Here is a 24142-nt window from a genome sequence, read left to right as displayed (position 1 = left end):
CCACGCCCCTGTATTCCTTTAAAATCCTTGCAGGCACGGTTTTAAGAGTCGTCGGCGTAAGAAAAGTGTCCATCACCGGCTGAAGTAGCCCCGGAACCAAGGGCAGCCAATGCCTGCCTGCTGACCTCTGATGCAAAATTTCAAAGATCACTGAAGATGAACTTTGTTGAGTGGGTATAACGATGTTCAGCTTCATCGCCCTTCTGGCCAGAACATCCTGAAAGGTGCGGACATCATCCACCGGAGAGATCCTCGACGGTGGGCTATCTGTAAGGGTAGGCGAGTAGTCCCTCTTTGAAGACTGGGTGAAAGAAGGTGTCGGAGATCTGTGTCTTTGCCTCTTACCGCAAGACCTGGATCTCTTTCTTGAGGAGGGTGCAGGAGTACGTGAACGATCTCGCCCCCTAGGTGGAGTAGTAGGAGACAGGTCTACAGCTTGCACCAATCGAGTTAGAGGAGATCTGTGCAGAGGACTGGAGTAGTCCTGAACTGGAGTAGTCCTGATTACCTCGTGCCTGTGTAGAGGCAACATCTATCTAGGAGAGAGATGTATAGATGGTGATTTCTGTCTCTTCTCCCTTGCAGTAGCTTCAGGTGAACGGGGGCGTTCAGGTGAAGAAGTCGGGCTGTTCGACATCGAGATAACCACCTCAGATGATCTGGAGTATGACGACGAACGTCTCGAACCAGTGCAATGGGTCTACGCCGACTGGTGAGAGTGCCTCGATGTTGATCGTGGAGTCGCTGAATGCACCAGCGTTGGAGATCCTACCCTCGATGTCGGTGATGCAGACGGAGAAATGGTCACGGGACGTGAGCCTGACCGATGCTTCAATGTCGACTTCTCTCTGTGGGGAGATCTGTGCCTCGATGTCGATCGCCAGGTCGATGACGACGGAGGAGGGGTTAGTCTCGACGACGAGCGTCCCTGTGATGACGCCGACGGAGTCCTTTGTTTCGTCGCCGATCGCCTCTGCGGCGGAGGAGTCATGTGTCTCGGCGTCGACCTCTGGGACGACACTGACGGAGTAATTTTCTTTGACGTCGTCTTCTGCCTCGACGTCTATCGTCGTGGAGACAACGGTGATGGAGATTTGTGTTTCGACGTCGACCGCCTGCGAGGTGGCACCGACTGAGTGTCGTGCCTCAACGACGAGCGTTCACCCAACGCTGACAGAGGGCTCCTCCTCGACGTTGATCGTCGCTGGGTTGACGTCAATGGAGGGTCTGTTACCTGGTGATTCGACGTAGTCTTAGAGCTTGAATGGTGCGCCTGCACCGTCGAAGGTTGCGACTACGACTTCTTCTTTGCCGCTGGTTGGTTCTACGCCGATCCCGAAGCCGATGGAGAACAGATCGGAATCTTGCTTCTCGCCATCAATCTTGCTCTCTTTTTCTACTGTCTCACTGGAGACCTACCTCTTTCAGAAAGACCATATATACGGATCCTTTCTTTGTCCTCGAGTGTTCTTCTGGACAGTTTCTTGCAATGCTGACAGGTCGCTGGTGAATGGAAGTCAGGGAGCCAAAGGATACACACAGGATGTGTATCAGATCTGGCCTTTTTCTAGCCACAGGATGGGCAAGGGTCAAAAAGAGATGGCATTATAACAGAAATTAATTCACTTTGTCAAAAAAGCTGTTGTACCTCACTCTAGAGCCTAAAAGACATCAAGTGAGAGGTAGAAAATCACAATCAATGAAGAATTTTCTGACAGAAAAGACAGAGCTGTGAATTCCAGGGTCCTGACTAAAGGAGCCGGAAAGAACTGACCTGTCACCCCTGAGGCATGATGGGAAGCTAGGTGTCATGGCTGCCTTAAAGGCACGGTGACAGTTTTTGTGCGCATTTGCTTTCATTTTCTATGCTATTCGTTTCCCATGCAGCCAGCAGGCTAACAAGGATTGCTCTTTTGCAGTTTTTCGTTAATGACTCTGCTCATAAAAAGGAGTTCAAGTGATACTTGCCTTCCTGTGGTCTATATGTGTATACAAGTAATATGTGATTGCAAAAGGTGTTATTTATTTTGTTGATTATTGCATTGTTTAGCCTTCTCTATGGGGGCTGTGTTTGGATGAGGAAAATTATCTACTGGCGGTCGCCAGTAGATAGTTATAGTTAGGACCGTGTTTCCATAGGAAATCCGCAACATTCTATTTGGAATAACTTTGGCGCCGGTTGACGAATCCTCGCGAAATTTTCAAAATAGGTGGGGCGCTCCGCTCCGCTCCGCTCCTACCCTGAAAGTCTCGGGGGGATTTGTCAAGCGGGGGCTGAGAAAAAGGGGGGTCCCAAAACGCGTTTTCCCCATGCATTTTCCCATAGGACCTTTAGTCCGAGCTACAGCCCGAACGGCTGAACCGAATTACTTGAAATTTGGCAGAGAGGTAGTCCTCAGGTCAGAGATGTGCCTTTTGCAGGTCTGGTGTAAATCTGTTCAGTAGGTCCTGAGAAAATAGCATTTAAATCAATATATATATATCTGTAAGCGCGCTCCGTGCGCTTACGGTAAGCTTACCGTACGCGTACGGTGCCGTGCGCGAGCTCAATTCTGATTGGTGGTTACATGACTGTAAACATTCGAATCGGTCGAAATCAGAAAGTGTTGGCCGCCATTTTCTGTCTCTCGCACAGAAAAACAAAGGTGGATAACGTGAAATGGGGGCAACGAAGAGAGTTACAGACCCCCTAGCGTTTGTCAGGGGGTCCACGAAGGACCAAAAAGTACGAAAAATACATTTAATAATTTTCAAAAAAAATCGCGGAGTGCGCGTACGTTAAGCTTACCGTACGCGCACGGCAAAAAAAAAAAAAAAATTAAAAAAAACGAAATAATCACATTTATTAAATAAATTGAGGGACCCGCAAGGGAGAAAAAAAAAATTGTTAGTGTGTACAAAAAGGCGAGGCGCGCACGGTTTGAACTGCGAGGCGCGTGCACAGTGCGCGCAGGGTGTGCGCATGGTGAAAAACCAGAAAAAAAAAAAAAACATAACTTAGCATTTAAAAAAACGTACAAATTCACTGAAAAAACCATAGGTTTCACACACGTTATAGTTAGGAATTAGCATTTAAAAAACCTTGCAAATTCACTTAAAAAACCATAGGTTTCACACATGTTATAGTTAGCTGTACATTTCACTCGTAAAAAACCAATGAAATTCCACGTTATAGTTAGATCAGGTAACTATAACTTGCGCGACCGCAATCCACAATGTGTCATTTCAGATGTCATCATTGATGTGATGAGTGAGGTCACTGACCATGTCATGAGTGATGTAATATGTGACGTCATCAGCAGTTTATTGTGGGCGCGCAAGTTATAGTTACCTGATCTAACTATAACGTGGAATTTCATTGGTTTTTTACGAGTGAAATGTACAGCTAACTATAACATGTGTGAAACCAATGGTTTTTTAAGTGAATATATATATATATATATATATATATATACACACACACACACAGACACTCCATGTGAACTACACTTACCAGCATGCATCTGCTCAGCAAGGTGCGAGCTCAAGGGGCTAGCACACCTTCTATTGGAGGAGGAGTGACGACATCACAGAGGGAGCGGTCTATTTCACAGCTGCATCTTGTTGGACCCCCTTACAGAGCACAGAGTTCGTGAAACCGGCACTGAAGAGAGCCATTGGAGGCTTGAAACGCGTCTGCCTGAGCGTTTCAGGGACTATGAGCATTACGCGCCTTTGAAAATAAAGCCTTTGTCATTTTACCCCGGAGCTGTATCGTGCTTTTTCTTCAATGGGAGGAAGCTTTGGTTCGGATGTTAGAGTCAGCAAGCAGGTCGCTGACTAGCGATACACCCTCTCGTTCTGGAGCACCGTGAAGAGACCAGCACGTTGTGGATATTTTGCATGGACTGCATCAACACGGCGCCCCCCCAGCTGCCCAGATGGCCACACTGTTTGACAAGCGGCAAGGGGAGAGAGTAGGCGAAACGTTTCGCCTGATAAGGGGCTGGCAATAGACTTTGTCTCAAACCGCTGGGCATCTGAAGCTGACGTGTGGAACACAACCGACTTTGTTGGGGCATCACTTGTTGCTAGGAGAAACGCTGTTACTACACAGACACTCCATGTGAACTACACTTACCAGCATGCATCTGCTCAGCAAGGTGCGAGTTCAAGGGGCTAGCACACCTTCTATTGGAGGAGGAGTGACGACATCACAGAGGGAGCGGTCTATTTCACAGCTGCATCTTGTTGGACCCCCTTACAGAGCACAGAGTTTGTGAAACCGGCACTGAAGAGAGCCATTGGAGGCTTGAAACGCGTCTGCCTGAGCGTTTCAGGGACTATGAGCATTACGCGCCTTTGAAAATAAAGCCTTTGTCATTTTACCCCGGAGCTGTATCGCGCTAGCTTTGGTTCGGATATATATATATATATATATATATATATATATATATATATATATATATATATATATATATATATATATATATATATATATAGCAAAAACAAGGAGTAATTGGTACTCCCAAGGTCCGGTGCACTCACGGGGTATGTGTCGGCTATAAAACATCTGCAGAAGCGTTTCTGGCTCTTGCCGTCATCAGTGCGGAAAAGTCGTCAATAAAAACATCCCCTCGCCTGCCGCTGTTAGAACGAAAACTCTGTGAGTGTCCCACATATGGTGAAGCACTCTAGCTTTGTATAAGCCACAACCTGAATAGGTCAACAGAGTCCGTAAGCGGCGGTTCAGCAGCCCAAATTGAATTTTATATATATGTATATATATGTATATATAATGTTTTTATTATTTTCGGAGTCCCCGCACATGGGTGGGAATATTCAGTGCTTATGACTATTGAGGAGGATGCCCTGGAAGAGAAAGGCGTATATCCAGTGAAGTGGCAGATGAGTAAGGTGCAACATCGACTCTGAACAGAGCAACCATATAGAAGTGGAGTACGGCACCAGGGCTGGACTGGAAACCAAAACCAGCCCTGGCAAAATGCTCGGCCAGCCCCCGGAGCCGTGTGCCAGGGCTGGTTTCTGCCAATTTTGTTACAGGGGCAGATATTGCAGCGATGCTGCAAAAACGGCCCTGTAACAAAAACGGCCCCCGTAACAAAAACGGCCCAAAACTGGCCCCCAGCCCTGGCAGCACACTGGGAAATGCCAGGTACCTGTTACAGCCAGTACGGCACCAGATGTCATATGAAGTGTGAGGAAATTGGGTGTATTATATGCTGTGGTTGTACATTCTCACAATGTAATACACTTACCAACCCCTTTAGGTCAAGTAGTTTTCATCTGTAAAACCCTAGACACAACTCTGGGTAGTTGTGGAACTGAGCAGCACATATACAAAACCAATTTATAAAACTATACTCTACTTTTAGACACCACAACAAAAAAGATCCACCGGAGGGTTCCAGAGATATAGAATTTAGAAGGTATAGAATATCGGGTTGTTTTACTCAACCGCTAACAAGCATTGGCAAATTCAATGAATATGAGCAACATTTTCAACAAAAAGTTGGGCTAGTTGGAATGCGGTCATCTAGAGTCACTTTAGACAGCCAACTCCAGTAGGGAGCAAGTCAGGGGGACCAACAAGGTCCTCTGAGACAGTTACCTCAGTAGGAGAAGAAGTCCTCAGTCAGTTCTAGGCACTAACATCCGTTGCAGGCCTTTCCAATGGAAGTGGTTCTGTGCAAGGGATGAAGAATGCTGAAGATGCTCAAAAGGATGCTGTGGATGCGAAGCAGTCAACGGGGGTCTTGCTTCGACTACTCCTCAGTCCAGGCAGGGGGGGGAGGCGGTCGTGGTCACAGGGTTGACTGCCCTCAAAGTCCTCTCTGTGCTGGCCAAAGTCCAGTTGCCACTGGACTACTGATCGCCCAGTATTACTGTCACAGGCCAATCTTTCATGGGTCGATAACGTGGTTAACTGGGTGGGTGGGGGGGGGGGGTCTCAGCTGCATCTAGAGGACACTACTGGGCTCAGCGAACTCTGGTGCAACTGGGTGTGTGTGGTCCTGGTGCTGCATGGTGGCGGGTTGAAGACGTTGGGCTACCAACTTGCCCCAGCAGGCTTCTCAGCTGTGGTGTCCATGTGCTGTTAACAGAGGCCAGCTCACTGCCCCTTAGCTTCTCTTGACTTTGGCTGGGCTCTGGAGACAGCTTCTCCTCAAGCAGAACACAGCAGGCACAGTAACTCTTCTTTGCTATTCAACAGGTTCAGCAGGTGCATTCCAGGTCGGTGCAGCCTCTCTTTGCTGGCTCCATTGTGCAGCAGTGCAGTCCTTCTTCAAACCTTCTTCCAGTCCATGTGAGATCGGAGTTTGGGGTGCCATACTTATGCTCAGAAAATGCCCCGGGGGCAGGATTCAATTGGTAGCCAATGGGCTACCAGGTACCCTCCTACCTGATGACCACTTCCTGCTAAGTGATGCACTATTCTGCCCACTCCCAATATGGCAGAACCCCACTCCTGGCGTGTGGAGCTCCCTAGCCTGACCCAGAAGGGTGGTTACCAAGAGGGGTGCACCCCCCCTGGAAAACCGCTTTGGCAACCTTCTCAAGTACCGGCCTGTCTGCCTGAGCAATGGATCGGTCCCTCTCCCAAGCGTTATCCATGTGCCCTTCAAAGGTCGTTTCTCGTTCTTTCTTTTGGGTCAACACCGGTGTGGCTGCAGGAGGGAGGAGACGCGTCCTTCCAGAGCGGCCCCTTGAGTATCCTTTCCTGGGAGTCGCTAGCATGTCTCCCCAAGCGGTCTCAGCAACAGGACCCCGTGTGCAGCCAGTTTGGGGACAGGGGACTGATGGCAACAAAGTGACAACAAAGTAGCAACTCTGCTAAAGTTGCACACTGCACTCGTTACAATAACTTTGACTGGAGAATCAAGTTGGGGTAAATGTAATGAGTTGTTTGATACCTTGGAAGACTCGCTCTAGTGCCATGGTTCCAGAATGAGCACAACTGAGGGGTCAGGGCGTAACTCTGCACTTGCCATTTAAGTGACCAAGCTTTTCCATAGTAAAAACAACAGTTTGCCGATTTTACCATCAGAGCGTGTAAAAAACATGCTCTGCCCATGAGGTATGTTGCAACCTGCCTTAGGACTCACTATGCCTGCCACAGGGGTGACTTGCACATGTACTAGGTGAAAGTCTGGCTTTGTCATTGCTTTAAATGGCAAAGTCAGGCCAGCAGTTAAACTGCTCTTCCAACCCTCAAATGGTGGGCTGGGAGTCTTTTGTTTTACTCGTGTCACACCCAAGGTGGCGCAACCAGAGCTGCAATCCCTGGGTAAGCCCTCCAAGTTACATGCTCTGGGTACCCTTTATTAAAGACTTACAGGTTGGCTAGTTGAGCCAATTGGGTAGAAGTCAATTCGACATATTTTACAGGTAAGGGCACAGGCACCAAGATCTGGTTATCAGGCCTCAGTGCACTCTCGAAAAGTAGCAGCATCAGTCCAAAAACTTAGAGGGGGGGGGTGGGGGCAGGAACTATACTAAAAAAGGCATTCCTCCTTACAGAAGCATCCACCAAACCTTTGGTAAATTGAAAGGAACCCCTGTAACAATGGTACCGTTCAATGTACAGAGATGAGTGGTGGGCTGGCTGCCATCTCTAAATTTGGTGGGCGGTAGTTCATCAGGGTGGCGAAGGTAATGTAATCTGCCATCTTCACAGATGGAGTACCACCTGCTAAACCAGTAGCACCCTTAATAAATACACTTATTCCAGTGTTCTTCCCGCAGAGAACATATTTCTCCCAATCAATCAAACAATCAGGGACTTGTAAAGCAGGCTACTTACCCGCGAGGGTCTCAAGGCACTGGAGGGGTCCGCTGGCCGGACTGGGTGGAGAATCATTCGAAGAGCCAGGTCTTGAGGTCTTTCCTGAATTGGGTCAGCAACGCAGATTGGCTGTGGTGCAGAGGCAGTGTGTTCCAGGTCTTGGCAGCGAGGTAGGAGAAGGATCTTCCTCTGGTTCTGATCTTGTGCATCCTGGGGATGGAGGCGAGGTGGGAGGATCGAAGCTGTCTGGCAGGCATGTGGAATGCCAGTTGGTGGTTTAGGTATGCTGGTCCTTCATCGTGGAGAGCTTTGCAGGCGTGAGTGAGGAGCTTGAAAGTGACTCTCTTGTTGACTGGGAGCTAGTGGAGTTGTTGGAGGTGTTGCGTGATGTGGTTACGGCGGTTGATGTTGAGGACTGGTCTGGCTGCGGTGTTTTGGATGTTCTGTAGTTTCTTGAGCGGTTTCAGGGTGACGCCGGCGTAGAGTGCGTTGCCGTAGTTGAGCCTGCTGGTGATGAGTGCATGGGTAACAGTCTTTCTGGATTCTGTATAGATCCATCTGAATGTCTTCTGAAGCAGGCAGAGCATGTGGAAGCAGGCTGAGTAAAGCTGCATTGATTTGACGGTTCATAGTGAGTGATGAGTCTAGTATGATGTCGAGGTTGCGTGCATGGTCCATCGTGGTGGGGGAGATCCTAGAGTGGCTGGCCACCAGGAGTCTGAAGAGGTGGGTCCAAGGATGAGTACTTCGGTCTTGTTCGAGTTGAGTTTGAGGCAGCTGTCTGTCATCCAGATAGCAACGGCCTTCATTCCACTGTGGAAGTTGGTTCTGGTGGTTATGGGTTCATTGGTGAGGGAGAGGATCAGCTAGGTGCCATCAGCATAGGAGACGATGTTGAGTCCGTGGCTTCTGGCGATGGCTGCGAGGGGGGCCGTGTAGACTTTGAAGAGGGTGGGGCTCAGGAAAGAACCCTGGGGTACAACACAGCTGATCTCCGTGGGTCTGAATTGCTGGGTCCGGCCGGTGAGGAAGGAGTGGATTCAGTCCAAAGCCTTGTCACGGATGCCGGCGCCATGGAGTCTTATGATTAGGGTGCGGTGGGAAACGGTGTTGAAGGCGGCCAAGAGGTCTAGTAGGATGTGGGCTGCGGTCTCGCCCTAGACGAGGAGGAAGTGGATGTCGTGTGTGGCAGCGAGGAGTGCAGTCTCTGTGCTGTGGTTGCTTCGGAAGCCGGATTGGGAGGTGTCCAGGACGTGGTTCACTTCGATGAACTCAGAGAGTTGGGCGTTGATGGCCTTCTCTATGAACTTGGCTGGGAAGGGGAGGAGTGAGATTGTTATGAAATTCTTGAGGTCTGTCGGGTCTAAGGGTGGCTTCTTCAGCAGGAGGTTGATCTCGGCGTGTTTCCAGTTGTCGGGGAAGGTGGCGGTTTTGATGGAGCAATTGATGGCGCGACGAAGCTGGGGGCGATAGCAGCGGCTGCTCTGTGGAAGATGTGGTACGGGCAGGGATCCGTCAGGGCACCTGCGTGGATGCTCTTCATGGTCTTGAGCATGGCCTCTGTTGTGAGCGGGGTCCAGCAGAGCACTGTCTGTTGGGGTGCGGCTTGGTTGTGTGCGATGGTGGTGGCTGGGTCTAGGGTGTCGAAGCAGTCTTAAATCTTCCTGATCTTGTGGTGGAAGAAGGTGCAGAGTTTTTTTGCAAAGGTCATGTGAGAGGGCATGTCTGATGTCTCGCTGTTGGGCCTGGCGAACTACTTGAAGATTACAAAGAGCTCATTGCTATTGTGTGAGGTAGCATTGATTCGGTCTTGGAGGGACGTTTTCTTAGTGGTTTTCAGGAGGTGTTGTGCGTTGATGGTGGATTTGAAGGTTGTGTGAGTTTCCGGGGTTTTGTTGTGCCTCCATCTCTTCCTGAGGCGCCTGCAGGTGCGTCTAGGCTCATGCAGGGCGGGAGTGAACCAGCTGGACAGGAGTGAACCAGCTGGACTTCTTGGAGTGTTGCTTGCCTGGTCTTTTCTTGAGGGGTGCCAGGGTGTCGGTGCAGTTGGAGATCCATCGGTGGAGGTTGCGTGCTGCGGTGTTGGCGTCTGTGGGCATCATCAGAGTGGTTGCGCTGAGGGACTGGACGAGAAGTTCTTTGATGGCCTTGATCCAGCTGCGAGGGGGGTGGGGGGGATGATGGCAGTGGTGTACGATGGGCATGGTGAAGGAGAGATGTACACATGACAGTCGGTCCAGGAGAGTTCAGTGGTCTGGCTGTAGTTGATTTTTCCCGCTGGCAGAGAAGACGGGGTCGAGCGTGTGTCCAACTGTGTGGGTCAGTGTGGTAACCCGCTGCTTGAGTCCCCAAGCACCCAAGTAGCGTGCATCGGACCGAACTACTAATCAGACAGCTGGGTTCTTTTAACAGCAGCCTGGTTACTGCCTAGCAGAGTCAGAAGTGAAGATCTCTGCAGCAAAATAACAATCAAAACCTCCTGTTTAGGTCACACGGACATAAGAGTTACATATAAGAACCAAAGGCTGCCCGCACTGATTAATTTCTTTTTCAAATGTTGGAAACTTTTATCAGCTTGATGGGTATAAAAATCAGTCATGCTAGATTACCACATCAGCATCTCAACGCCCCCCCATCATCGACCTGCTGTTCCAAAAGTGCCATGTTTTTGTCATTCATTCCAATGCTTCACTGAGATCCCCACAAGCAGAAGCTCAAGCAGCCCAGCTTCTCACCTGCCATAGGAGCAAGCGACAACAGACCCTGTAGAATTCCAAGACACGCCAGTGATCTGCAGGCTCTGCTCAACTGCTTCTGGGAACTGCAGGCTCTGCAAACAAGAAACCTGAAAGAGAAAACATTACATGTAAAGACTCATTTAAAAACAAGAGAATGTGCTTTTCAGAGACACTGTAAAACAAAGTAAAAAGCAGAGACAAAAACAAGATAGTACCCCACACAGAGCATGAACCAGCAACCCAAACAATTAAAATAAATACACAAGGAGACAAGAAGATTATACTCCTCACCCCAGGGGGTAGCTTTACCCATAAGAGGAATCACAGTGCATGGGCGGTTAACCGCACAATCTCAGTTGGTAGCCTCAAGGGTACCTCTCTCTATCGGTCTAGCCTTTCTTTGTCTAGTCATTTTCACTTCCCTCCAGATACATTTTTTATCTCTTTTGGCTACTTAGTTTCCTGCGTCTTCACCGCCACCTCATCTTGTGTTCCGTCTTTTCAGCCAAATGCTGGGTAAACTCTAGCCTAGCCACCTCTGCAATTCCCTCAGCATCCTCTACTCTAGATATCATTCCCGCTCCCTTCATTAGTGTTTGTTTCTAATTTCAACCTCCCTGAAGCTCTTGTATGATATTCCCCCCTATTTCTTTTCACAGTCATCAAACGTATGGTTCTTCATTGCTCCCTAATCAGCTATGGTATGCCTTTCCCACCACTGTTTCATTCTTCAAGTCTCCAACACTTTGTTTAGAGCCATCTCTTGACATAATAATCCCTTGTGGCTTTCACTTCATGTTTTCGTAGGGACAGTTATTGAATCTTTATCGGTTTTTATCTGCTGAGTTACTCATCATATGTTTCTGTTAACTCACTGGACGGGGCTGCCATTCACTCACATTGTACTGCTGCACAGTGTGCTCCCACTCCCTCCCTGGGTACAGTTGCACTTTATAAAAGATAACAGAAATAAATATTCATATGGGCAGCCTGCCTCACCAACTCCATGGGAAGCTCGATTTCTGGGCATCAAGCCTTGTCCACTCAGAGCGTAAAGATACAACACCTCAGTTAAAAGCCTATCGCCTTCAGTGGGTAGCCTAACCCACCGGAGTACAAAGACTCATCCCTCAGTGGGTAGCCTCACCCATCTGGGTACAAAGACTCATCCCTCAGTGGGTAGCCTCACCCATCTGGGTACAAAGACTCATCCCTCAGTGGGTAGCCTCACCCACCTGGGTACAAAGACTCATCCCTCAGTGGGTAGCCTCACCCATCTGTGTACAAAGACTCATCCCTCAGTGGGTAGCCTCACCCATCTGTGTACAAAGACTCATCCCTCAGTGGGTAGCCTCACCCATCTGGGTACAAAGACTCATCCCTCAGTGGGTAGCCTCACCCACCTGGGTACAAAGACTAATCCCTCAGTGGGTAGCATCACCCCTGGGTAAAAAGACTCATCCCTCAGTGGGTAGCCTCACCGACCTGGGTACAAAGAATCATCCCTCAGTGGGTAGCCTCACCCATCTGTGTACAAAGACTCATCCCTCAGTGGGTAGCCTCACCCATCTGGGTACAAAGACTCATCCCTCAGTGGGTAGCCTCACCCACCTGGGTACAAAGACTCATCCCTCAGTGGGTAGCCTCACCCACCTGGGTACAAAGACTAATCCCTCAGTGGGTAGCCTCACCCATCTGTGTACAAAGACTCATCCCTCAGTGGGTAGCCTCACCCACCTGGGTACAAAGACTCATCCCTCAGTGGGTAGCCTCACCCACCTGGGTATAAAGACTCATCCCTCAATGGGTAGCCTCCATCTCCTAGGTATGAAGACTCATTCCTCAGTGGGTAGCCTCACCCACCTGGGTACAAAGACTCATCCCTCAGTGGGTAGCCTCACCCATCTGGGTACAAAGACTCATCCCTCAGTGGGTAGCCTCACCCACCTGGGTACAAAGACTAATCCCTCAGTGGGTAGCCTCACCCATCTGTGTACAAAGACTCGTCCCTCAGTGGGTAGCCTCACCCACCTGGGTACAAAGACTCATCCCTCAGTGGGTAGCCTCACCCACCTGGGTATAAAGACTCATCCCTCAATGGGTACCCTCCATCTCCTAGGTATGAAGACTCATTCCTCAGTGGGTAGCCTCACCCACCTGGGTACAAAGACTCATCCCTCAGTGGGTAGCCTCACCCATCTGGGTACAAAGACTCATCCCTTAGTGGGTAGCCTCCATCTCCTAGGTATGAAGACTCATTCCTCAGTGGGTAGCCTCACCCACCAGGGTATAAAGACTCATCCCTCAGTGGGTAGCCTCACCCATCTGGGTACAAAGACTCATCCCTTAGTGGGTAGTCTCCATCTCCTAGGTATGAAGACTCATCCCTCACTGGGTAGCCTCACCCACCTGGGTACAAAGACTCATCCCTCAGTGGGTAGCCTCACCCATCTGGATGCATAGACTCATACCTCAGTGGGTAGCCTCCATCTCCTGGGTATAAAGACTCGTACCTTAGTGGGTAGCCTCACCCCCCGGGTATAAAGGCTCATCCCTCAGTGGGTAGCACCACCCCTGGGGAAAAAGACTCATCCCTCAGTGGGTAGCCTCACCCACCTGTGTATAAAGACTCATCCCTCAGTGGGTAGCCTCCATCTCCTGGGTATAAAGACTCGTACCTTAGTGGGTAGCCTCACCCATCTGGGTACAAAGACTCATACCTCAGTGGGTAGCCTCACCCCGTGGGTATAAAGTCTCATCCCTCAGTGGGTACCCTCACCCACCTGGGTATAAAGACTCATTCCCAGGTGGGTAGCCTCACCCCCTGGGTATAAAGACTCATCCCTCAGTGGGTAGCCTCACCCCGTGGGTATAAAGACTCATCCCTCAGTGGGTACCCTCACCCACCTGGGTATAAAGACTCATTCCCAGGTGGGTAGCCTCACCCCCTGGGTATAAAGACTCATCCCTCAGTGGGTAGCCTCACCCCACCTGGGTATAAAGACTCACACCTCAGTGGGTAGCCTCACCCATCTGGGTACAAAGACTCATCCTTCAGTGGGTAGCTTTTATCTCCTAGGTATGAAGACCAATGTCCCCTCCAATTTTTTTCCTCTGTGTGCGGCAGTGTAGGGTCTCTGTGCGCTACAGCCATGGCTATGTGCGCCAGGAACCAGACCGCGTGTGTGTGCAGCGCCAAATATTACTCCAAACTTTTGCTTAAAAAACCAATCACCCCGCAGCACAGCTCTGTTAAGAGAAATTGTATTCCGCGGTCTGATGTAACATTTCCTATAAATTGATTTACACACTATGATTCAGTGTGTCTGTGTAATGTGTATGCAATGTAAAGTGCTTATCACCTTTCACTGGTATGAGTGGCGCTAATAACAAAATCAATATGAAATAGAGAGGGGTTATGGAGACTTGAGGGGCACTGTTTAAGGTTGGTAATGAGAGTATCCATGGCGGAGGTGATCATTGGGGCGCCAACAGACATTGTCACACCAGGCGCCACCAGCACTAAAGCCTGCCCTGTTCAATTGGCACTAATAATTACAGAGAAATTATGAAAACGTCCCATATTGCAATTTGAAACCTTGACAGCTGTGTGCCTCATTTTTTTTACTACTAGGGCTGGGCTGCGGGGTGATTGTGTGCATTTGTTAAGGTTTTCGTGTTAATTGCAGCTCATGATGGGTGCTACGATATACATGAAAACTTTAACAAAGGCACAGTGATATCTTAAGGATTTTGAGGGCCCTGGGCCAAACTTATTTCTGGGGGCCCTGATCAGAACAGCTTTCGATTTATGATCCAATTTCAGCTTTTTCATGTCCTTTTTGGCCAGTCACCGACACTGCAGAGGCACGCTGGTCCAAATTCTAAATGTGATTCCATCTAATATTCAGGGATAGTAATATGTGTTTTCAAAATTGCCATATAGCAGCCAGAAGGAAACAAGAGGCTACTAGTGAGAAATAGGATTTAGTGGCGGAGAAAGGGGAGAGAGGAACAGAGGAGAAAAAAAGTCACGGCCCAAAGATGAGAAATGGAGAAGGGGTAATGGAGAAATTGGTAAGAGAGGGACGGAGCGAGAAAGGCAGCCGGAGGGCCTGGAGAACTGGGAGGTTGGAGATAGAACGGAGAACGGAAAACCAGTAATAGAGAAAGCAAAGAACAGACAGCGGGAGGGAAATGGAGACAGGAATGGGATGGGGGAGAAGGGGAAAGTGGGTAAATGTGGAGCGAGACAGATATGAGGAAGAGGAAAAAGAAGAGAAGGAAATGGCGAGAGCAGCGGAGGAGTGGAAGAAAAAAGGACAAAAGATACGTCAGAGAAGACAGCGAGTGTGTATGGCAAGGCTTGGGAAGTAGCGTCTCTGCATATCGATGTCAGAGAAGACAGCGAGTGTGTATGGCAATGCTTCAGAAGTAGCGTTTCTGCATATCGATGTCAGAGAAGACAGCGAGTGTGGTATGGCAATGCTTCAGGAGTAGCGTTTCTGCATATCGATGTCAGAGAAGACAGCGATTGTGATATGGCAAGGCTTCAGAAGTAGCGTCTCTGCATATCGACGTCAGAGAAGACAGCGAGTGTGGTATGGCAATGCTTCAGAAGTAGCGTCTCTGCATATCGACGTCAGAGAAGACAGTGAGTGTGTATGGCAAGGCTTCAGAAGTAGCGTCTCTGCATATCGACGTCAGAGAAGACAGTGAGTGTGGTATGGCAATGCTTCAGAAGTAGCGTCTCTGCATATCGACGCCAGAGAAGACAGCGAGTGTGGTATGGCAAGGCTTCAGAAGTAGCGTCTCTGCATATCGGCGTCCGAGAAGACAGCGAGTGCGGTATGGCAATGCTTCAGAAGTAGCGTCTCTGCATATCGATGTCAGAGAAGACAGCGAGTGTGGTATGGCAAGGCTTCAGAAGTAGCGTCTCTGCATATCGACGTCAGAGAAGACAGCGAGTGTGTATGGCAAGGCTTCAGAAATAGCGTCTCTGCATATCGACGTCAGAGAAGACAGCGAGTGTGGTATGGCAATGCTTCGGAAGTAGCGTCTATGCATATCGACGTCAGAGAAGACAGCGAGTGTGGTATGGCAAGGCTTCAGAAGTAGCATCTCTGCATATCGACGTCAGAGAAGACAGCGAGTGTGGTATGGCAATGCTTCAGGAGTAGCGTCTCTGCATATCGACGTCAGAGACGATAGCGAGTGTGGTATGGCAAGGCTTCAGAAGTAGCGTCTCTGCATATCGACGTCAGAGAAGACAGCGAGTGTGATATGGCAAGGCTTCAGAAATAGCGTCTCTGCATATCGACGTCAGAGAAGACAGCGAGTGTGGTATGGCAATGCTTCAGAAGTAGCGTCTCTGCATATCGACGTCAGAGAAGACAGCGAGTGTGGTATGGCAAGGCTTCGGAAGTAGCGTCTCTGCATATCGGCGTCAGAGAAGACAGCGAGTGTGTATGGCAAGGCTTCGGACGTAGCATCTCTGCATTTCGACGTTGGGGGTTCTAAAGGAGACTTTTTCGCCATCTTGTCATTTCTAAATGCTCGCTGTATGTAACCGTGCTCACTTGAACGAGCTAAGAAGGGTGGAAGGCTGGTTAGGCCTTGCCAAGATTTTGAATCTTGCCAAGATGCATGTGTGTGAGCAGATGGCAGCTGCAAGTGTGTAAATGACTGATCCATTTGTCGGGAGTATTCTCTTCACTAACACTTGCTCATTTCCTACAACACTCTCCAAACCACTTCCTGCAGGCACAAGCTTGGGCTGCGGGTGCTATGGATATCCAGAGTGACCCCCCCTGCATGGAAGACACCGCGCTTGCCGCAGCTTTTAGCTTCCACCGAGAAAGCTCCCTTGTTCGTGACATTTCCTCTTGGTAGTCTCCAAATCTCACATGTAGTGTCAGGTCTCATGTGCTAACTGGCAGATTTAGATTCTTTGTTAATCAGCACCTAAAGTGCCCTCCCTCACATTCCGATTGTGTGATGTTCCTAGCTGACAGTGAGTGACTTATGATGGACACTACGGTCAGGGCTCTAAGCGGGCCAGGTCTCACCGGTGCTGAGCACCGGTGGTTTTTTAAAGGGGGCTTCGAAACGGGTCTCTATCGGGCTCTGTTTTGTGCCCTGGCACAGACGGTCCATTTTTTTAAAGGACTGCAGTGACAGAAGTGCACGTGCTCACACTGTTCACTTCTCACTAGTGGAGAAGTTACGGCATGACGTCATGCCAGGTGAGCGTTGTAGGGGAAGGGAAATCCTTTAAAGAGTCATTTTCTCTCTGGATTTCCCTTCTTTCTTTGAAACTCAGGAGCAGCAACATTGTCCTGGCGTCACCAGGACTTTGAGTGGAATCTTTTTCAATATTATATACAAGCCATAGTTGCTGCTTATTTATCTTATGCAACTAACCAACCACTGACAAAGCCAATAGTCCAACTTGTTGTAGGTATGATGTTACTTGTTGTATCATAAATCTGGATGCAATGACAAACGGCAAAATACATGTCAAGTGGCATACTATGCCCAGCACAGAAAAATTTAATAAGCCACACAATCACCCCCAAGCTGCGCTCTATTAAGAAGAGAAATTCAGCAAGTCTACAAACAGGGGTGTGCGTTACATGCCATGTTTGTAGAGTTGCTACATATCTTTTCTTAATAGAGCTGGGCAGCGGGGTGATTGTGTGATTTAGCTAAAGTTTTCAGATTAATCGTAGCGCCCGTCAGGAGCTGCAATTAACAAGAAAATTTTAACAAAGTCACACTATCACCCCGCAGTCCAGCTCTGTTAAGAGGAGAAATTCAGCAAGGCTACAAACACTGCGTGAGCTTTACATGCTGTGTTTGTAGACTTGAGAATTTCTTTTGTTACAAAAGTGCTGCTGTGGGCAGATGCTGAGCTTTTGTTTAACGTAGTCATGTTAATCACAGCTCGTGATGGGCGCTGCAATTAACATGAATACAGGAACAAAAGAATAAAGCAAGTGCCCTCCATAATCCCCCAGGCTGCTGCAAGACTTACCTGCCGCTCCCTCTTCGTCTTTTCAAATTAGTCTATTCATACATAGAGAGGGACCCAAACACTGGTCAGTTGTCTTGCTGCGTGAAGCACAATCTTTTAGTTTACAAGCTTCAAGGTAAGCTTTTTATTTCATAGGCCACGCGTTCTGGAACATATTTATTTGGGCACCCCACCCCAGTTCCCTTCTTTCCACAAGTGCCCAGAGAGAGATGGAATACAGGATACAAACCAGTGATAAGAGTGCGGTGGCATCGGGACTACAGTAGAGGGGGGCTTGTCGGAGCAACCTCAAACCAGAAACTACAGTAAACTGGAAAACTTTTTTTTTTAAAGATCAGATGTGGCCGTAACTCTGTGCAGACACAACAGTAGCAGAGCTCAGAGAAAGCCGACTGCACTCCAAGTGGATGAAGTGTCCAAAGAAGGGTGCACGAAGCTTGCGTTTGTTCCCGGAAACAAAGAACAGGCACCCGAGCCCAAAAATGGGCTAAACACTTGAATAAATCAGCTGAGGGCCATGAAGCATTGTACTTAAAGCGGGGACAGGCAGTCACACAAGTGACTAAACGGAGCAAGGGGAGCACAGAAAACTGCGCACACTGTTTGTGTCACAAAAATCAGGAAGATCGGAATACACATAAAAACAAGACGATCAATTGAGCGCGGACCAGCCATATTAGTGAAGAGAAATAGTGCTACCCGCAGATGCTTATTTACTGCTGGACAAGACCGCATCCCCCCGCCTCCGGAAGTTAAAGGAAATAACCCAACCCAGTCTATTCCGCCCAGGAAAATACTCATTTTTTGCACCGCTCGCTTAATTAAAAGCAGGGACACGAATGCTTTTGCGGTATCATGTGCTGTGTGCGCGCTCCACACACGGCACTGCGCGCTCATGGCAACAGAGGTGCGCGTGCGCGCATGCGTGCAGCTTATTGGGAAAAGTGATGAAGACTCATCCTTCAGTGGGTAGCCTCACCCACCTGGGTAAAAAGACTCATACCTCAGTGGGTAGCCTCACCCATCTGGGTATAAAGACTCATCCCTCAGTGGGTAGTCTCACCCATCTGGGTACAAAGACTCATCCCTCAGTGGGTAGCCTCAATCTCCTAGGTATGACGACTCATACCTCAGTGGGTAGCCTCACCCATCTGGGTACAAAGAATCATCCCTCAGTGGGTAGCCTCCATCTCCTGGGTATAAAGACTCATTTCCAGTTGGGTAGCCTCACCCACCTGGGTATAAAGACTCATCCCTCAGTGGGTAGCCTCACCCACCTGGGTATAAAGACTCATACCTCAGTGGGTAGCCTCACCCACCTGGGTACAAAGACTCATCCATCAGTGGGTAGCCTCACCCATCTGGGTACAAACACTCATCCCTCAGTGGGTAGCCTCCATCTCCTGGGTATAAAGACACGGAAACGGGGAAAATCCATTAAATCCAATAAAAATGCCCAAGTTGGACTCACTGATGTATCAGACTCGTTGGGAGAGCAGATGGAGGCTCTTTTCACCGCTCGGATTGAGCCCCTTCTTCTGGGTATTGCTAAGGACATAGTGGACACTTTAAACACATGTTTGGAAGGTCTATTGAAGAAATGTTTAATAATTGACAAACTTGCCCACTTGCACACTTTGCCCCTAGAAGCACATGAAGCACATGAAGGAGGGTCTGTAACCACAGTAATTAATGGAAGTAAGGGGTGCAGAATACAGGATTCTAGGCCCCTCTATAGTGAGGCAGGGCAAAAGAACGACAGGCCGAGGGACCCAACTGCCTTACATAATGGTCCGGAGGCAGCTACTCTAGTTACTACTACTGTCGTATGCTCCACTATTCAACCTAACAACCCCAATAATAAGCGGCTTAGGGCTAGCCAAGTTAATCTACCCCCTGAGGCTGCCCCATTTGTTGCCATCTTTGTTGGGGTCCCACCACTTAAAGAGGGAGAGGTGGAATCAGTCCCTGAGCTTATGGAAAAGACCTGTCTCTGGTGTGACGATCTGTGTTGTGGGGCCAAATTGTCGAATAGGATTATCCTTGCTAGGAGGGTGGATTGGATAGGGAGGCGTCAAAAATTTGTTCGGGGGGGGATTGTGTTATTGTAAATTTTGATAGGGCCGACCTGGCTAATAGACTCTTTTGGGATGGTTCACGTATAACAGGAAATGTTTATCTGAGACCAGTTCCTTTGGGCTTTTTCTACCCCCCCCCCCAATAAACATTTATGGGGATGAACGTGCAGTACCAAGAAGGCGGGGGTTGACACCAGCACCGGGAGGGCCACACATTGTTACGCAGGATCATATTTATCCCTCAATTAATATAGTGGCCCCAGTGCATTCGGCCGTTCCAGAGCCTAGTCGTACTGGGGGTAGCGGGCTAGTATTGAGCAATCGTTATACCCCTTTAGTGGGCATAGATGAGATTGAGGAGATTGACTAACAAGAGGATAGGGGGCTTGCCCCTATGGTAGGGACCTCTGATTTCGATCCTGTTCCTGATGAGGTTGGGGTCTGCAAAATCCTCACTTTGAACGTGGCTGGCGTCAGAGCTAGAAGAGTAGATGATACCTGGGTTAGCTTTGTCGCCAGCCATGACATTATAGCATTCCAGGAATCATGGGATACCTCGCCTGGTTTTTGGCTGGATGGTTTTTCCAGCTTTGTTAACCCGGCCATCCCTAGTAATGCTGGTAGAGCTAGAGGGGGTCTCATCCTCCTTTTCTCACTTAAACTTAAGGGGGTGTTGCATCTGGTTAAAAATTGTTCCCCAAACATTTTAATTGTGGAAAGGGTGGTCTCCCCCAGCAGGAAAACTTTTTTCATTAATTTTTATAATTCCTGCAACAGGGAAAACGGAACTGATCCTATAGCCTCCCTGGAAACCTTTTTATCTTCTGCCAGTCAAGACCATAACACTAATGTCGAGTTTGTCCTATTGGGCGATTTTAACATTCATCCTTGTAATCTGTGTAGCACGGCCAACCTTGGGGGTTCATCGGGTCCGACGGTCCCTCATTTTGTACATACCAAGGCAGGCGAGGCATTGGAGGCGCTAACAGCTCATTTTAACTTATTTGAACCTATGAGTACAGAGGGTGAGAAGAGATTAGTCACTTACAAGGGCTCAGATCCCGGGTCAATTATTGACTATATCTTTGTGACACCAGCAATTTTACACAGGTCCGTTTCCTACGCCACAATTGTCTCCCCTTTCAGTGATCACAACCCTGTTCTTTTTGAGGTGAGGTGGGGGGACTTTATGGGGTCAATGCCCGGCTGTACTATGAATAGGCCCACACTTCGTCCAGTGGACCAGGGGAGAAGGATAAAGTGGGCTAACGTGGTCCCAGATACATTCTATGCAAACATCCTCCCTAAATTAGAGGGTCATATGATAATTTGTGAGGATCCGAAAGCAGCCAATCATGAGATAATGGGTGCATTCGAATCCATTTGTAATCATATCTCAATCGACTTAACGGCAAAAATAGGGCAGGGTGCTAATAATCATCGCCGTTGGTTTGATGCAAAGTGCTCGAGAGCACATAGATCACTTATGACAGCTCTTAAACACAATCCGAGAGACAAGGCAGCCATTACATCCTTAAGGAAAGATTATAAGTTAGCGATCAAACGTCGTAAGGATGATATTAAGATGGCAGCCTGGGATAGACTCCTTGCAGTCGACGTTCTGCATAATAGTAGTCAATTTTGGTCTGTCATAAACGAGCCATTTTTCTCAGACCAGGATAACAAAGTCATGGACTGTGTCATTCCGGATGACATATGGCTGACTCATTTCAGTACAGTGTACGGTTCTCCGGACACAACAGCACCTGGTTCTACGTTTATAGTCCCCGAGGCTGGACCAGTAATCTTTAATGACATAGAAGTAGAACTAGCAATCGTGGAGAAGACCAGAAATAAAGCTCCTGGGCCGGATGGGGTACCAGCCGATTTTTATAAACATTCCCCGAAGTTATGGGCCAGAATACTGTCTAAAATATTTAATGCAGCCAATGGCAACCTGATGCCCCCCCACCTGGGCCACATCTATAATTGTGCCGATCTTTAAAAAAGGACGGCACGAAGACCCAGGGTGTTACAGACCCATATCCCTCCTAGACTCTGCTATAAAAATACTAGGCAGGGTTCTACTGGCGAAGCTGAGGGATAGTGTGGAAGGATGTGGGGGTCTGTCCAATATCCAGTATGGGTAGCCAAGGAGGGGTCGTTATTTTTGGCCTTTATGGACCTCTCCTCGGCTTTCGATTTGGTGAACAGGGCAAAACTGTGGACTATCCTTTTGGAGCTGGGAATAAATGGGGCACTGATTAAATTCATGGCATCTCTCCACCAAGAATTGTTTTCCCAAATAAGGGTCACAAACGAGGGCAGGTGTACCACCCGCTTCAAATCGATGCGGGGTGTTCGTCAAGGTTGCATTTTAGCCCCACTCCTCTTTACCATTTATATAAATGGCCTCGGCCAATATTTGGAGGAGGTGGATGCTGACGTTCCACGTTTAGGAGAAGCAAAGGTACCTGCCCTCCTATAAGCGGACAACACTGTCCTCATAGCTCGTACGGGAAGGGGCCTGCAGCATTTATTGGATGCCTTTGGGGCATTCATGGACAGGCTAGACCTCAAAGTGAATGCTAAAAAATCTCACACTATGGTTGTTGGACTCCATAGGAACAAGGCCAAAATGAAAACAATATTTAAATGTAAAGGTGATGTTGTCTCTAGAGTGGAAGTTTTCCCGTACCTGGGGGTGCTCTTCGATGAAAGGGGCACATGGGGACCACAGATTTGGGCTAAAAGTTTATTAGTGGCCAGATCAACCGGGGCACTCATGGGGTTTATTAAAAGACTGGGAGCTAGGCCAATGAAAGCCCTTTTAAAGGTTTATAATGCAAAATGCATCGCAATCGCGATGTACGGTTCTGCCCTGTGGGGCTATGCACATATGGAGCCCATCCAGAGGGTGGAAAACAGGTTTTTGTGAAATCTGTTGTCCGTGCCCCAATCGACCCCGACTTTCTCAATTCATGCGGAGGTGGGTCTTGATTATGTCACGGACAGACTAAACCTGGTGCCGTTAACATTTTGGCTAAAGACCTGGCTCAATAAGGAACTAACCCTCAATCATGCCATTTTAGCTGATGTAATGTCCCTGGACCACTTTAAAAAGGTACCGTGGTTAGACTACCTGAGTAAGTCCTTTGCACAATTGGGACGCCCGGACCTCTTAGAACCATCTGGCATTAGGAAGGTGGATGTGAGTCTGGTTAAAAAATTATTCATGGAAAGGACCAGATTATCCCGGGAGGAAATGGAACTGCAGAAACCGACTGTGAGATCCCATTATATGTTATTAGGCTCTAACTCACTTGCACAATACCTTGTAACTGTTACTAAGCCATTTCATAGGTTTTTATTGGTAAAATTCAGATTTAATTTGATTCATTTTTATTTGGGGAACTATCCAACCTGGGCCAAACCTGATTTAGCACCACCTTGTACTTGTGACCAATTCTCAGTCCAAAATACCATGCATTTTACTATGTTTTGCGGGCATTTTTTGGACATCAGAAAGAAATATATATTGCCAATACTGAAGGAGGCGGGCTTCACGCATGTGAGGCCGGCTTTAGTTTTTCTTCAATCTCTAAGTAGTGTCCGCATTACATTTTGTGTTGCCAATTTTCTAGTAGCGGCATCAAGGATAACATTTAAATAATGTACCCCGATTCATGATCCAATGAAGTTTTAATTGTTTTACATTTTTATGACAGGATATTTCTCATTGTATCAAATGTATTATATCACACATATATATTAATGTTTTTATGCCTTTTATGATTGTTATAAATCGAATAAAGTGTATTTGACTGACTGACTTATTCCCAGGTGGGTAGCCTCACCCACCTGGGTATAAAGACTCATCCCTCAGTGGGTAGCCTCACACATCTGTGTACGAACACTCATTCCTCAGTGGGTTGCCCCACCCACCTGGGTACAAAGACTCATCCCTCAGTGGGTAGCCTCCATCTCCTGGGTATAAAGACTCATTCCCAGTTGGATAGCCTCACCCACCTGGGTATTAAAAATCATACCTCAGTGGGTAGCCTCACCCACCTGGGTATAAAGACGTATCCCTCAGTGGGTAGCCTCACCATTCTGGTCACCCATCTGGGTACAAAGACTCATCCCTCAGTGGGTAGCCTCACCCACCTAGGTATAAAGACTCATCCCTTAGTGGGCAGCCTCACCCATCTGGGTACAAACACTCATCCCTCAGTGGGTAGCCTCACCCACCTGGGTATAAAGACTCATCCCCTCAGTGGGTAGCATCACCCCTGGGTAAAAAGACTCATCCCTCAGTGGGTAGCCTCACCCATCTGGGTACAAAGACTCATCCCTCAGTGGGTAGCCTCACCCACCTGGGTACAAAGACTCATCCCTTAGTGGGTAGCCTCACCCATCTGGTCACCTATCTGGGTACAAAGACTCATCCCTCAGTGGGTAGCCTCACCCATCTGGGTACAAAGACTCATCCCTCAGTGGGTAG

General features: G+C 48.4%; 1 protein-coding gene across 1 annotated transcript in view; it reads right to left on the bottom strand.

Moving 5' to 3' along the window:
• Positions 1 to 24142, bottom strand: part of DYNC2I2 (dynein 2 intermediate chain 2) — a 255373-nt gene that overhangs the window by 187793 nt on the left and 43438 nt on the right. The window contains exon 3 of the mRNA XM_085614066.1: positions 10522 to 10631. Coding sequence (XP_085470192.1) covers positions 10522 to 10631 — 110 coding nt within the window. The remainder of the gene's footprint in view (positions 1 to 10521; positions 10632 to 24142) is intronic.

This window comes from Triturus cristatus, chromosome 1_2 (genome assembly GCF_964204655.1).
Source record: "Triturus cristatus chromosome 1_2, aTriCri1.1, whole genome shotgun sequence".
Lineage (NCBI taxonomy): Eukaryota > Metazoa > Chordata > Amphibia > Caudata > Salamandridae > Triturus > Triturus cristatus.
This window is presented reverse-complemented; position numbering and strand designations above follow the sequence as displayed.